The sequence below is a fragment of the Siphateles boraxobius genome, unplaced genomic scaffold, assembly GCF_051911475.1.
Source record: "Siphateles boraxobius isolate OS27281-9 unplaced genomic scaffold, OSU_SipBor_1 18, whole genome shotgun sequence".
In the NCBI taxonomy this organism is placed as follows: domain Eukaryota; kingdom Metazoa; phylum Chordata; class Actinopteri; order Cypriniformes; family Leuciscidae; genus Siphateles; species Siphateles boraxobius.
The window spans coordinates 5,067,514-5,079,831 of NW_027508788.1; the positions used below are offsets into that span (position 1 = coordinate 5,067,514).

General features: G+C 37.8%; 1 protein-coding gene across 9 annotated transcripts in view; it reads right to left on the minus strand.

Moving 5' to 3' along the window:
* Nucleotides 1-12,318, minus strand: part of ank1b (ankyrin 1, erythrocytic b) — a 73,090-nt gene that overhangs the window by 32,802 nt on the left and 27,970 nt on the right. For 8 of the 9 annotated variants that reach the window (XM_077232977.1, XM_077232981.1, XM_077232980.1 and 5 more), the window contains 8 exons: nucleotides 9,080-9,181; nucleotides 4,770-4,868; nucleotides 3,578-3,676; nucleotides 3,382-3,480; nucleotides 3,120-3,305; nucleotides 2,796-2,894; nucleotides 2,615-2,713; nucleotides 89-187 (listed from right to left, as the gene is read on the minus strand). In XM_077232977.1, coding sequence (XP_077089092.1) covers nucleotides 89-187; nucleotides 2,615-2,713; nucleotides 2,796-2,894; nucleotides 3,120-3,305; nucleotides 3,382-3,480; nucleotides 3,578-3,676; nucleotides 4,770-4,868; nucleotides 9,080-9,181 — 882 coding nt within the window. Of the gene's footprint in view, nucleotides 1-88; nucleotides 188-2,614; nucleotides 2,714-2,795; nucleotides 2,895-3,119; nucleotides 3,306-3,381; nucleotides 3,481-3,577; nucleotides 3,677-4,769; nucleotides 4,869-4,981; nucleotides 5,052-9,079; nucleotides 9,182-12,318 lie in introns of those variants that run through there. The other variant, XM_077232978.1, reaches the window with a different exon arrangement.

A 12,318-nucleotide genomic window follows, 5' to 3' on the forward strand; every position in this document is an offset into this window, starting at 1 on the left:
TATTATCAACTGATCAGCATGATTACACCATCAATAATGCTAAAAATCTGTTACAGTATGGCCCATCTTAGTAATATAGTTTGGCCACCTTGGTCTTGGCCTGAATGGGAGCGCCCTGGTCTAGCAGGATCTCCACCACACGTACATGACCGTTCCTGGCTGCACAATGCAGAGGCGTCAGCTCATCCTGCAGATAACGCAAAAAATAAGCATTTCTGGAAATTTATCAGCCATGTTTTAATGTATCCTACATGAGCTGCATTTTCTGTCCTTATTCATGAACGCATTCAAGTATACCATTAAAACAGCAAGTGGTCACAAAGAGAAAATACCTGTCTTTACCATGAGGAAGTAAAATAGGTCATTCTCCATGAGCTAGAATTAAATAAGTCAGATTCAGCAGTCTCAGCAGTGTGATTTTTCATCTCAGCCAGTAAATAATGTCACTGTGAGATGTGATTACGGCTGGATACAAGAGGATTGACTATTAGATTATACGAAATCTAACTTTGCAATGTTTAATCCATCTCATTTTATTTTGTTATAAAGAAAAAAATCCAGGTCTATATTCTGACCTGTTAAGCACTGCTGCATTTTATGAAAGATGTATTCTTTATTATTATTATTATTACAAACACATATTGAGACACTTGCGCTCTGTTTTTTTCTTGCCTATATATATATACAGGTCCTTTTCAAAAAATTAGCATATTGTAATTAAGTTCATTATTTTCAATAATGTAATGATAAAAATTTAACTTTCATATATTTTAGATTCAGTGCACACCAACTGAAATATTTCAGGTCTTTTATTGTTTTAATACTGATGATTTTGGCATACAGCTCATGAAAACCCAAAATTCCTATCTCCAAAAATTAGCATATCATGAAAAGGGTCTCTAAACGAGCTATTAACCTAATCATCTGAATCAACTAATTAACTCTAAACACCTGCAAAAGATTCCTGAGTTCTTTAAAAACTCCCAGCCTGTTTCATTACTCAAAACCGCAATCATAGGTAAGACTGCCGACCTGACTGCTGTCCAGAAGGCCATCATTGACACCCTCAAGCAAGAGGGTAAGACACAGAAAGAAATTTCTGAACAAATAGGCTGTTCCCAGAGTGCTGTATCAAGGCACCTCAGTGGGAAGTCTGTGGGAAGGAAAAAGTGTGGCAAAAAACACTGCACAACGAGAAGAGATGACCGGACCCTGAGGAAGATTGTGGAGAAGGACCGATTCCAGACCTTGGAGGACCTGCGGAAGCAGTGGACTGAGTCTGGAGTAGAAACATCCAGAGCCACCGTGCACAGGCGTGTGCAGTAAATGGGCTACAGGTGCCGCATTCCCCAGGTCAAGCCACTTTTGAACCAGAAACAGCGCAGAAGCGCCTGACCTGTTGCTCAGTGGTCCAAAGTACTTTTTTCGGATGAAAGCAAATTTTGCATGTCATTCGAAATCAAGGTGCCAGAGTCTGGAGGAAGACTGGGGAGAAGGAAATGCCAAAATGCCTGAAGTCCAGTGTCAAGTACCCACAGTCAGTGATGGTCTGGGGTGCCATGTCAGCTGCTGGTGTTGGTCCACTGTGTTTTATCAAGGGCAGGGTCAATGCAGCTAGCTATCAGGAGATTTTGGAGCACTTCATGCTTCCATCTGATGAAAAACTTTATGGAGATGACGATTTAATTTTTCAGCACGACCTGGCACCTGCTCACAGTGCCAAAACCACTGGTAAATGGTTTACTGACCACGGTATTACTGTGCTCAATTGGCCTGCCAACTCTTCTGACCTGAACCCCATCGAGAATCTGTGGGATATTGTGAAGAGAAAGTTGAGAGACGCAAGACCCAACACTCTGGATGAGCTTAAGGCCGCTATCGAAGCATCCTGGGCCTCCATAACACCTCAGCAGTGCCACAGGCTGATTGCCTCCATGCCACGCCGCATTGAAGCAGTCATTTCTGCAAAAGGATTCCCGACCAAGTATTGAGTGCATAACAGTACAATTATTTGAAGGAATTATAAGAGTAAGAATAAGAATTATTTTGACTTTTTTTGTATTAAAAACACTTCTTTTATTGGTCGGATGAAATATGCTAATTTTTTGAAATAGGAATTTTGGGTTTTCATGAGCTGTATGCCAAAATCATCAGTATTAAAACAATAAAAGACCTGAAATATTTCAGTTGGTGTGCAATCAATCTAAAATATATGAAAGTTTAATTTTTATCATTACATTATGGAAAATAATGAACTTTATCACAATATGCTAATTTTTTGAGAAGGACCTGTATATATATATAGACTACATATTATTAAAACTATTTTTAATATTTTATTTAGGTTTTATTTTTGTTTCATGTAAATTTTAGTTTAAGTTCTCTATTTCTATTTATTATTATTTAATAATTTCTATTTAGCTTTCATTTAAATTTATTTCAGTTTTAGCTTTTAGTAATTTTAAGTACTTCAACTTAAACTTAAGCTTTATTTCAATTAATGAAAAGGACATTAAAATAGTTTTAGTTTTAGTTAACAATAACAACACTGCAAACTGCAGACTTTTCGATTATGAAAATATTTTGCACATCCCTAATGGATACTGTACAGTACCTTTGTCTTGGCATCTATCTGAGCTCCTCTGTCCAACAGAAGTCGCACCATAATCACATTCCCCCTCCTGGAAGCGATATGTATTGGCGTGATGCCATTCTTCAAGAGAAAATGAGTAAAAATTAAAATTCATGTAATCTTTTATGTAGCAGGAAGCAGCATTTTTGAGAGTTGAACTGACCTTCGGTGTGAAGTTCACGTTGGCTCCTCTGTTTAGCAAAAGCTGTGCGACACTGAGATTCTCATAATGGGCTGCGATGTGGAGGGGAGTAAAGCCGGTCTACAGGAAAAGAGTGTAACATTTCATTGATTCAGTGTATGTATAAAACAGTAACACCTACGCTGACAGATTTTTAAACAAACTCAGTACTGTTTATCTTGTCACATACAGTAGTCATCTCTGCAATTACAAGCCAAGAGCGGCTGCACTGAGCTCAGTGAGTCATGATGCGTAATCCTGCTCGTGGTGAGATAAAACCTTTCAGATGTGTACAAACACACATACTTTGCTGAGGACGTCTGGGTTTGGGTCGTTCTGCAGCAGTACGGCAGCAGTGCGCGTGTCGTCATTGCGTGCCGCGATGTGCAGGGCCGGCAGACGCACTTTGCCCTTGGTGCCGTAGTTTATAAGGAGGGCAACCACGTTCTCGTGACCCTGCTGAAGAGCTACCGCCAAAGGAGTAAAGCCATCCTGGGGGATGAAATCGAGAGTTGTAGGTTCATTTGGGTTTTATTTCTGCTGAGTTTGATTTCAAATTGTCACTTACCTCGGTTGGAAGACTCTGATTGGCTCCATGTTCAAGTAGATATTTCACCACTTCCAAGTGGTTCTCCTGTGCTGCCATGTACAGGGGACTAAAACCTTTCTGCAAAACACAAAATAACAACAAAGAACAAATTAATTAAGCTTTTCATCTACACAATTCTATGTTTGTTGATTCATGTATTGAGGCTCAGACCAACCTGAGACTGGGCATTGACGTTGGCACCATAATTTATCAGTTCTGCAACCACTTTCTCTTGACCGGCCAGAGCAGCAATATGAAGGGCGGTATTCCCTTTCTGCAAAAATAATAGTCATGTTAATATAATAAAGAGAAAGACTTTTCAGACAAACAAAGACTTTTATATATTGAATATTTTTTTATTTTGCTTTTATTTTTGCCCATGTTGCACGCTATTGTTTTTCTCTGTCTGATTTTTTTAATTGATTTATTTTAATGGTGTCTTTTTTCATCTAAAATGTCTAATACAGAATTTTGACCTGTGAAGCACTTTTACCAACATTTTATGTGAAAGGTGCTATAGAAATAAACTGCATTATGAAATAAATATTTATTTAATAAAACTATTACTATTTGCTACTTGCTATTGTTAGTCGGTTAGTCAGTGGGGAGGGACTTTCTCATTCTCCAGAATATTTCATTGGACAAAAAAAATATTGAAGAAAGTTGAGACATCAATATTTTGACTCTTTTTCCTAGAGGAGAGAAACTGCAAATTTTAAATGCACAAATTTGTAAAATGGTAATTTTGTCAACTTTTAGAAGTCTTAATTAGATGTACAATATGATAAATGCCAATGTTCAATACACAGTAATTTATTGAAAGAGATATTCAGAATAAATATTTATTCCACCAGGTAAGAGTTCATTCTTAAGTTCAGCCTTAACTGTAGGCTAATGACTGTTTTAGGTTGCCAAGCACATACTGTTGCAACTCAGCCAATCAGAATTTAAGGTGCGTCCCAATTTGCATACTTAATATGCACTATTCTATGACATTTTGTAGTATAAATAATGCGAGTAGTGTGATCACACTGAAAATTAGAAAAAGTACACTTTACATATCAGGAGGATGCATTTAATTAACACATGATGCACGTTAAGTGTGGAATATTAGACACATGCACTCAACTGTCACAGCTTTAATTACATTACAGAGGGGGAGGGGCTATCAGACTCTGATGTTGAATGAAAGAATAACCTTACAAAATGCATACACTGCACGGTTGAGTTGAGTACATAGTGCATTATAAGTGCATAGTGCACAGTGTGTCATTTGTGACACAACTTTAGAGTCTAAACTATCTCATTAATAAACCTGTTTTTGGCTTGCCAGAGGAAGCCTGACTGACTGAAGAAAGTAGATTTACCTTTGTGTTAGTCTCCAGGTCAATGCCATTGTGGAGCAGCTCAAGCACCATCTTAACATGACCTTCTTTAGAGGCCAAGTGCAACCCGTTAAGCCCATTCTGCAAATACAAGAGAAAACATTAGGTGCTGAAAAAGTCAGTCTCAAAAAACAACAACAAAAAAAACCACCCTGACACATCTCAAGTCTATCTCTTTATCTCTCCCCGTCTACCTGTCAAATGACTCACTGAGAGGAGGGCAGTCTAAAAATAACACAGTGAAGCACTGACTGAGAAATCTACAGATCTGTGAAGCTCTCAGTAAACAGGGCTTGGAAATAGAACGATGGAGGAAACCGACAAAAAGGCCGGGCGAGGTAAAGGCTGATCGGAGAGCGGCAAATGGTAGTGTGTGCTTTTGAAGGGATGCTAGGTGTGTGGCCAGATTTTGCCATAAGGGGGCTCTGCTCTGCTAGTCTGACTGGAATCCCCTTCATACTGCAGTGTCACTCATCTCTAATGAGCTCGTACTGCAGCTGTACAGTGCATGCGCAGAGGAGAGGAAGACAGAATGGAGAAAGAGGGGTGCTTGCAGACGGTGGGGAGGAGCACTGATGAAAACTGCCACATGTGCCCACTTGGCATTAATATTCTCTAGACGTGCTTCATGATGTTTTAGGGAATATCACAGTATTTGTGTGATATCAACAGTATTGTTTTACGCGCATAGATCGCCAACACTGGATCTTTCATTTTTCTACATATAAATTACATTTTAAAATGTATTAAAATAGAAAAGAGTTATTTTTTTACATTATAATAATAGTTCACAATATTTCTATTTTGACTGTATTTTTGGTCAAATAAATGCAGTCTTGGTGGGTTGAGTCTTGGTTGAGATTACTGATCTCAAACTTTAAAAATGATAGTGTATAAATATTTCAGACAAGTTTGGCCAAATACCTAAATAAGGTCACAATTGTTTGAATGACTTTGTTCCCTCCGTTAAACACAGAAGGAGAAATTCTGAAGAAATTCTGGTCATGACATTTTGAATGGGGACTGAAGTGTTCAAGCATCTACGGAGAAATAAGCATTACAATTTACATGTATGCATTTGGTAGACACTTTTATTCCACAAGATTAGTGCACATCTTGCACATCCTGTCTGGGTATGTAACTAGAATACAAATGGCTTTTCAAAAATAAATAAAATAAAATAATGAAATTAAAATGAAACAAAATAATAAAATAAAATAAATAAAACTTTGGCTTCTGATTCTTAGATTAGTTTTGGCTATATAATCATTAGATGTTAATAGATAAAATGGCTAATAACATTAAGGCTATTTACAGCCGTTAGTTCATCACCTATAAAATAAAGACAAATTACACTATGTCAAGACCATCAATTGTCTAAAAATCTCATTAACAATACTTGCTTTAAGCTGAGGTGGAAATTAATCACACGCTCTGAGCTTTAAAATACAGTTTTGCTGATTTTCAGAATTTTCTCTAGTCCCAAAGCATTTCCCGCCTCACTGTCAAAAACAGTCTAAGCTCCTCAGAGAATGTGTTGCGACAGCACAGAGACATTCACTCTCTGATATCAACATCACAAACGGGAAGTATACTTCAGTTTATCCAAACACGTAACTATAAAAATCTCCGAGACGCATTGAAATTTGGTTTAGGTTGCATATCGTAGGCCGTGACAGGTTCCCCATGGAATCCTGTCAGTAGTGAATGATGTTATAAGGTGGTGTAGTAGTCAACCTGTGTGTGTGTGTGTGAGTGTGAGTGTGAGTGTGAGCGTGTGTGTGAGTGTGTGTGTGTGTGTGTGTGTGTGTGTGTGTGTGTGTGTGTGTGTGTGTGTGTGTGTGTGTGTGTGTGTGTGTGTGTGTGTGTGTGTGTGTGTGTGTGTGTGTGTGCGTGTGTGTGCGTGTGCGTGTGTGTGCGTGTGCTCGAGAGAGAAAGAGAGAGAGAGAGAGAGTTCAGGATGCAGGCATACAGAGTGGGCGTTCATTTTCAGAGCTTTTCAATGCGGGAAGCCAGCCAACTGCTCAGGTCCATTCACTAACCCGTCTCTGAGAACCAAACATAGCTCTCCTGCAAATTTCACAATATGCTATTTAAAGCAGGTAAGCAAGTGTTATGATGCAAGTGCTTGCAAAAGCATGACCGGTGAGGGGGTTAGAGGTGGAAGACATGCTGGCATGATTAATTATGGCAATTTACTGATTAGGGCATTGAACACAGTTCTGCATTGACACTGTAAACACAGCTGTACTGTCCGACCACAGGAGCATTGGGGGGTTAATTTAGCATCGAAAACACAAACTGGCACAAGCAAACACAAACACACACACACACAGACACACACACACACACACACACACACACACACACACACACAGATGCGGATCCTAATCTACAATGTGATGAATTTATAGCTCTAAATAGCAATTTCTGAATTTAGCCAGTACTATTAATGGGCTTCAAAGTTTGGGCTTTCAAGGCGTGTATGTGAAACTGGTGTTGTCAACTGTTCTTATATATTTCAAGCATGTTGTTATGGAGTTGTTTTGTGTAGTTGTTAGGTGGTTTTTACTCCAAAATAAATCATAAGGATTTGTTTAGGTGTTTTATAGATCACAGAATTGAAAATTGAAAAGTTTTCTTAACAAATTCCATGATTGGAAATACCATTCATATCTGTAATAATAGTAATTTGGTAACATTTTACAAGGTCTCATTTGTTGAAGACCCCCTGTGATGAAAATCTTATAAAAAGTATTTTGAAAGGTTTCTGTTGTTGTTTATATCTATGTGGTGTTTTTAACATGCTTTAAGACAAACCGTGTGAAAATTTATCAGTCGACACCATTGCTGTATATTTCTTCTTAAAACTGCAGTGAACCAAAGACAGTCACAAAAACGTAGTTTGAAAACGCCCCTTATTTCTACGTCACAAACTTGTAACCAATCCGTAAATGTGCGGGCGGGGCTTTTTCTATCATTATTTCTAAGAATGCAGATTTTTAGAGGGCAGCTGTGTGACTCTGAGATGGCCAACAGGAACATGATTTGTGTAACATTAGCAACACATCATTAGCTGATTGATAAAGTAGTCAAACCAAAGGCTAATTATATCAATGACCTTTATGTGTCAACTTCTATTCAAAAAACTTTCTCTTCTTCTCCTCTCAGCGGCACAGAATTGGTGCATTTCCTCTGTGAAATTCAGGGGTGTCTGTTTTATTTTATCTATAAAATTATTACTTTGCTTTAAATCATTTTATTTAATTAATACTGGGACGCAATGTGTGTCACCACATGTGTCACATGACACATCTGTCTTTTTGCTGATCGAAATGCCTGATGCCTTGCATAAAACACACGACTTTATTCCTGAAGATAATGTATATAATCAATATGGATGATAAAATGTCCTCAGAACTGAGCACTGTTGGTTAATTGGCAGGTTATGGAATCAGCCGCGTCGCATCATCTTTCGGCTATGAGTGAAACGCAGGACGACGGTCTGATGTTCCCCCGCAGAGCACGAGTCCAAGGCACGAGAACCAGCGCTGATACGGTGGAAATTGGATAACAGACCAATTGATTACACTTGAATTACTTTTTTTTTAAAATTAGTTTTTACTTCTAATATTTTTGTTATACGAGTATAAATGTAGGCAATGATGTATACTTGTTAAAACAGTATCAAATATGCTGTATTGCTGTACTCATCGACAATAAAGGCCAGTGTCATGTATAACGTTACCTGTGGTTGTTTATTTTGAGTATTTTACAAAGGTTTACAGGAAATTAAAAGTTAATATTTCTCATAAATAAAAACAATTAATATTACTCATAAAAATTGTTTTTTTTATGTTTTCCTTAATTATTTCTACTCAATTTTATTTGTTAATGTACAAAATAGTTCCTCAGATCTACTTACATTTTTTACTAACATTTACTCAGTTCATATGGTATATGTAATTAATTGTAATTTCATTGATTCAAATTGAATCAATATTTTTAAGTGTAAAAATGTTTCACCAAAAATAAAGGAGTAAATCATTTAAATATGTCATTGTGAGTATCAAAGATGAGTTTAAATGATAAAATTATTGACTGAAGGGGGACTTTAACATTAGTTAACATGAACAAAGAATGAACAATATTTCTACTGCATTTATTGTATTAACAGTTAATGCACAGTAAACTAACATGAACATTTTTATTAACTAATGTTATGTAATCAAATGATACCTTATTGTACAGTGTTACCAATCTTGACATTGCAGGATGGATCTTTCTCTCACCTGATTGGCTATGTTGATGTCTATTCCATTTTTGATATGGTCCAGAGCTTTTTCCAGATTACCTGAGCGTGCAGCACGGAGAAAACTGGTTGTTGTATCCGCCTGAGAGGGAGAGAGAAGAAAGGAAAAATAAATGCAAATCTGAATAGGAAAAGGGATTGTTAAATTGTCATAATTTTTTTGCACAAGGGTTCTGGATGTTTAGCACTTAATAAAACATCAGTGTGCAGCACTAATTAGAGATTCATGATGTGTTGTATTGAGTATCTGGTTTCAACTGGCTCAAGGGCCACATAACAGCGTCCCAACAGTTACGGAATTAGTTCTTTAAAACATCTCATTTTCCAAAGTTATGAAGCGTGATGTTATATTCAGGGCTGGTTTTGCTCCTAAAGACATATCAGCATTTGCTTTAAGGCTGAAGTGTGTTCTTGTATCCCAGCTTATTTTGTAGAGACAAAGTAAGCAATCTGTTTTTTCCCTCGCAAAGTGTGCTGTGAGCCATCAAAACATTTCAACATCTCAACCATCCCATCGTAGTAATATTAAATCAGCAGCCATATCACCCTTTAGCCCAAGACTGGTTTCCCACTGAAGCTAAGCAGGGCTGAGCCTGGTTAGTACCTGGATGGGAGACCTCCTGGGAAAACAGGGTTGCTGCTGGAAGAGGTGTTAGTGAGGCCAGCAAGGGGTCTCACCCCGTGGTCTGTGTGGCGTGGGTCCTAACGCTCCAGTATAGAGGGTATGCATTGACGTTACTTTCCCGCCGGAACACGCACCCTCGCCGGACTGCGTGACTTGATTTAATAGAGGAAACTGTGAAAACGCGAGTAAAACAAACGATTATCAGTTTAAACTAAAGGTTGGACTCAATATAGTGTTCCTTACAACTTACCAAAGATCCATTGAGCCATGAATACTGACATGCAACCAGGAATCATGTTTCCTGACATTTATATGTGCCTGATTTTGACACAGAGGAAAAACATAAAGAAAATTTGCCTATGAACGATTTATATAAATACAATATAGGTAGGTCTAAATCCGGGTGATCACTTATATCAATGTTATATATATCATCATATCGTCCAGCCCTAAAACTTAAATCGTTTTTTTGTCAGTGTATATTTAAAAACATCCAATTATGCAGAATATACGATGGCAAATATTTAATTGATAAGTTGTCAATACAATATATAACAATACAATATATATAGGGTATGATTTTACCCCTAAATTTAGCGTATTGACACAAAATGATAACTGCAAATCCACTTTTTCGCTGCCTGGAGTCCAGTTGTTTCTATGAATTGCAGTGATCCATTTGCTTCTCTGTTCTGTAGCTTTCGGCAGTCTGTAAAAATATATACCTAGGATTTCTTGTCAAAATCTAGTTGTACAGTCAATCGCAATGCTCTCATCTTTTTAGATGTGTTTTGTGTGTTTTTTACGGCATTCGTGCTGAAAACAAATCCTGCCGCTCAGTCTTTTTGCCACTCAGTGGGCGTAACTGCAGTCACTCTGACTGACGGTGACGTCAAGCACATACCCTCTATAGTGATGGGGACACTATACTGTATACTGTCAAAAAGCACCGTCCTTCGGATGAGACGTTAAACCGAGGTCTTGACACTCGGTGATCATTAAAAATCCCAGGATGTCTTTCACAAAAAGAGTATGGGTGTAACCCCGGCATCCTGGCCAAAATTGCATTGTCCTATGTCCATCATCATGGCCTACTAATCATCCTCATATACTGATTGGCTTCATCACTCTGTCTCCTCTCCACCAGTAAGCTGGTGTGTGGAGGGCGTTCTGATGCAATAGCCGTCGCATCATCCAGGTGGATGCTGCACATTGGTGGTGGTTGTGGAGATTCACCCCTTCCATGTAAAGTGCTTTGAGTGCTGAGAAAAGCACTATATAAATGTAACACATTATTATTGTCATTTTTAAATCAACCAATGGTGTGAGTCTGGGGACAGAACTAACCAAGATAATATGTGAACACAGCAATTATTTTTGTAATTCCATTTGGTGATGCTAGTGGCCCAGAAATCTCATAATTCAGCTTTAAATATCACTAAAATAATAATAATAATAAATTATTTTAAAAAGTATAACAAAAATTATATTTAAAAAAAAATGTATTGTCACATTATAAAATACCTAATTTCTCCACATAGCTGTATCAATGTTCTCTGTTAGTTTAAGTTCTTGATCATTTTTCATCTGTCATCCGTGTCTGTCTGTCTATGACTGTACTTTTCTCAGTGGAATAGCTAACAGCCTCCATACCTGTACCCAACCCTCCCTTTCTCTTTCCCTCCTGTTGTGTTCATGCTAACGGGTCCAGAACAGAGAGCTTTTCAGATTTCCATCTGCACTGCAATATATCAAAAACATGACTTTATCCTGCTGCTCTGTATAGAAATCCATGAGTGATATTTTGTGGTTTTCCATGTGATGACTAATGCAATTTGCTCTGATGTGGTCACAGTTATATTGAGTCCTTGAATTGATTTGTCAGATACTCTGCAGTCTAGATATTGTAGATCGTCTCTGCTCTGTTATTTAGTAGGGATGATTGACAGGCCACTCCCCCCTCCCACCCCAATTCAAATTGTGGATGCAACACAAAGTCACTGCGGCGGAAGAAGTCATTCAAGTCTTCAGGTGACAGCATAGCAAAAACGTTTCCGTCAACATGACTATGCAGTAATAGTGTGAATGTGAGCCATCACATCTTAATGAAAACAATTGCTGAATCACTTCAGAATCTAATTTAATTTTGGGACTAAAATTTCTTTAGCGATCATTATCAACAATCAGCCTGCAGAATTTATTCACATGTGATTCACATATTCTTTAAACCATCCATTCTGATACTCACATGGCTGTTTTTCTTCTGTTTCACACAAATACAAACAAACAAGTTTTTTTTGGTTCATATTTTTCAACAGCATTCGGTTAACAAATTTGAGCTGGAAACTGTCTGTATGGCCTTTCTGATCCTGTAGCAATTCCCAGAGCACTTGCTCATACATTAGTCGCTTTTTCACCGACGCGGTAAACCGGTCTCATTGCTTAACCTTTCAATTCTGTGCCGTTCTGGCCCAGCCGGTACAGATATGTTTTAATTTTCCACTGTGGGGCTGATAACAGAGCTCTTTGAAATGTAATACAAATGCGTCAATCGTTACCTTGGTAAAGCAAGACTTTACAGACAATATGAGATG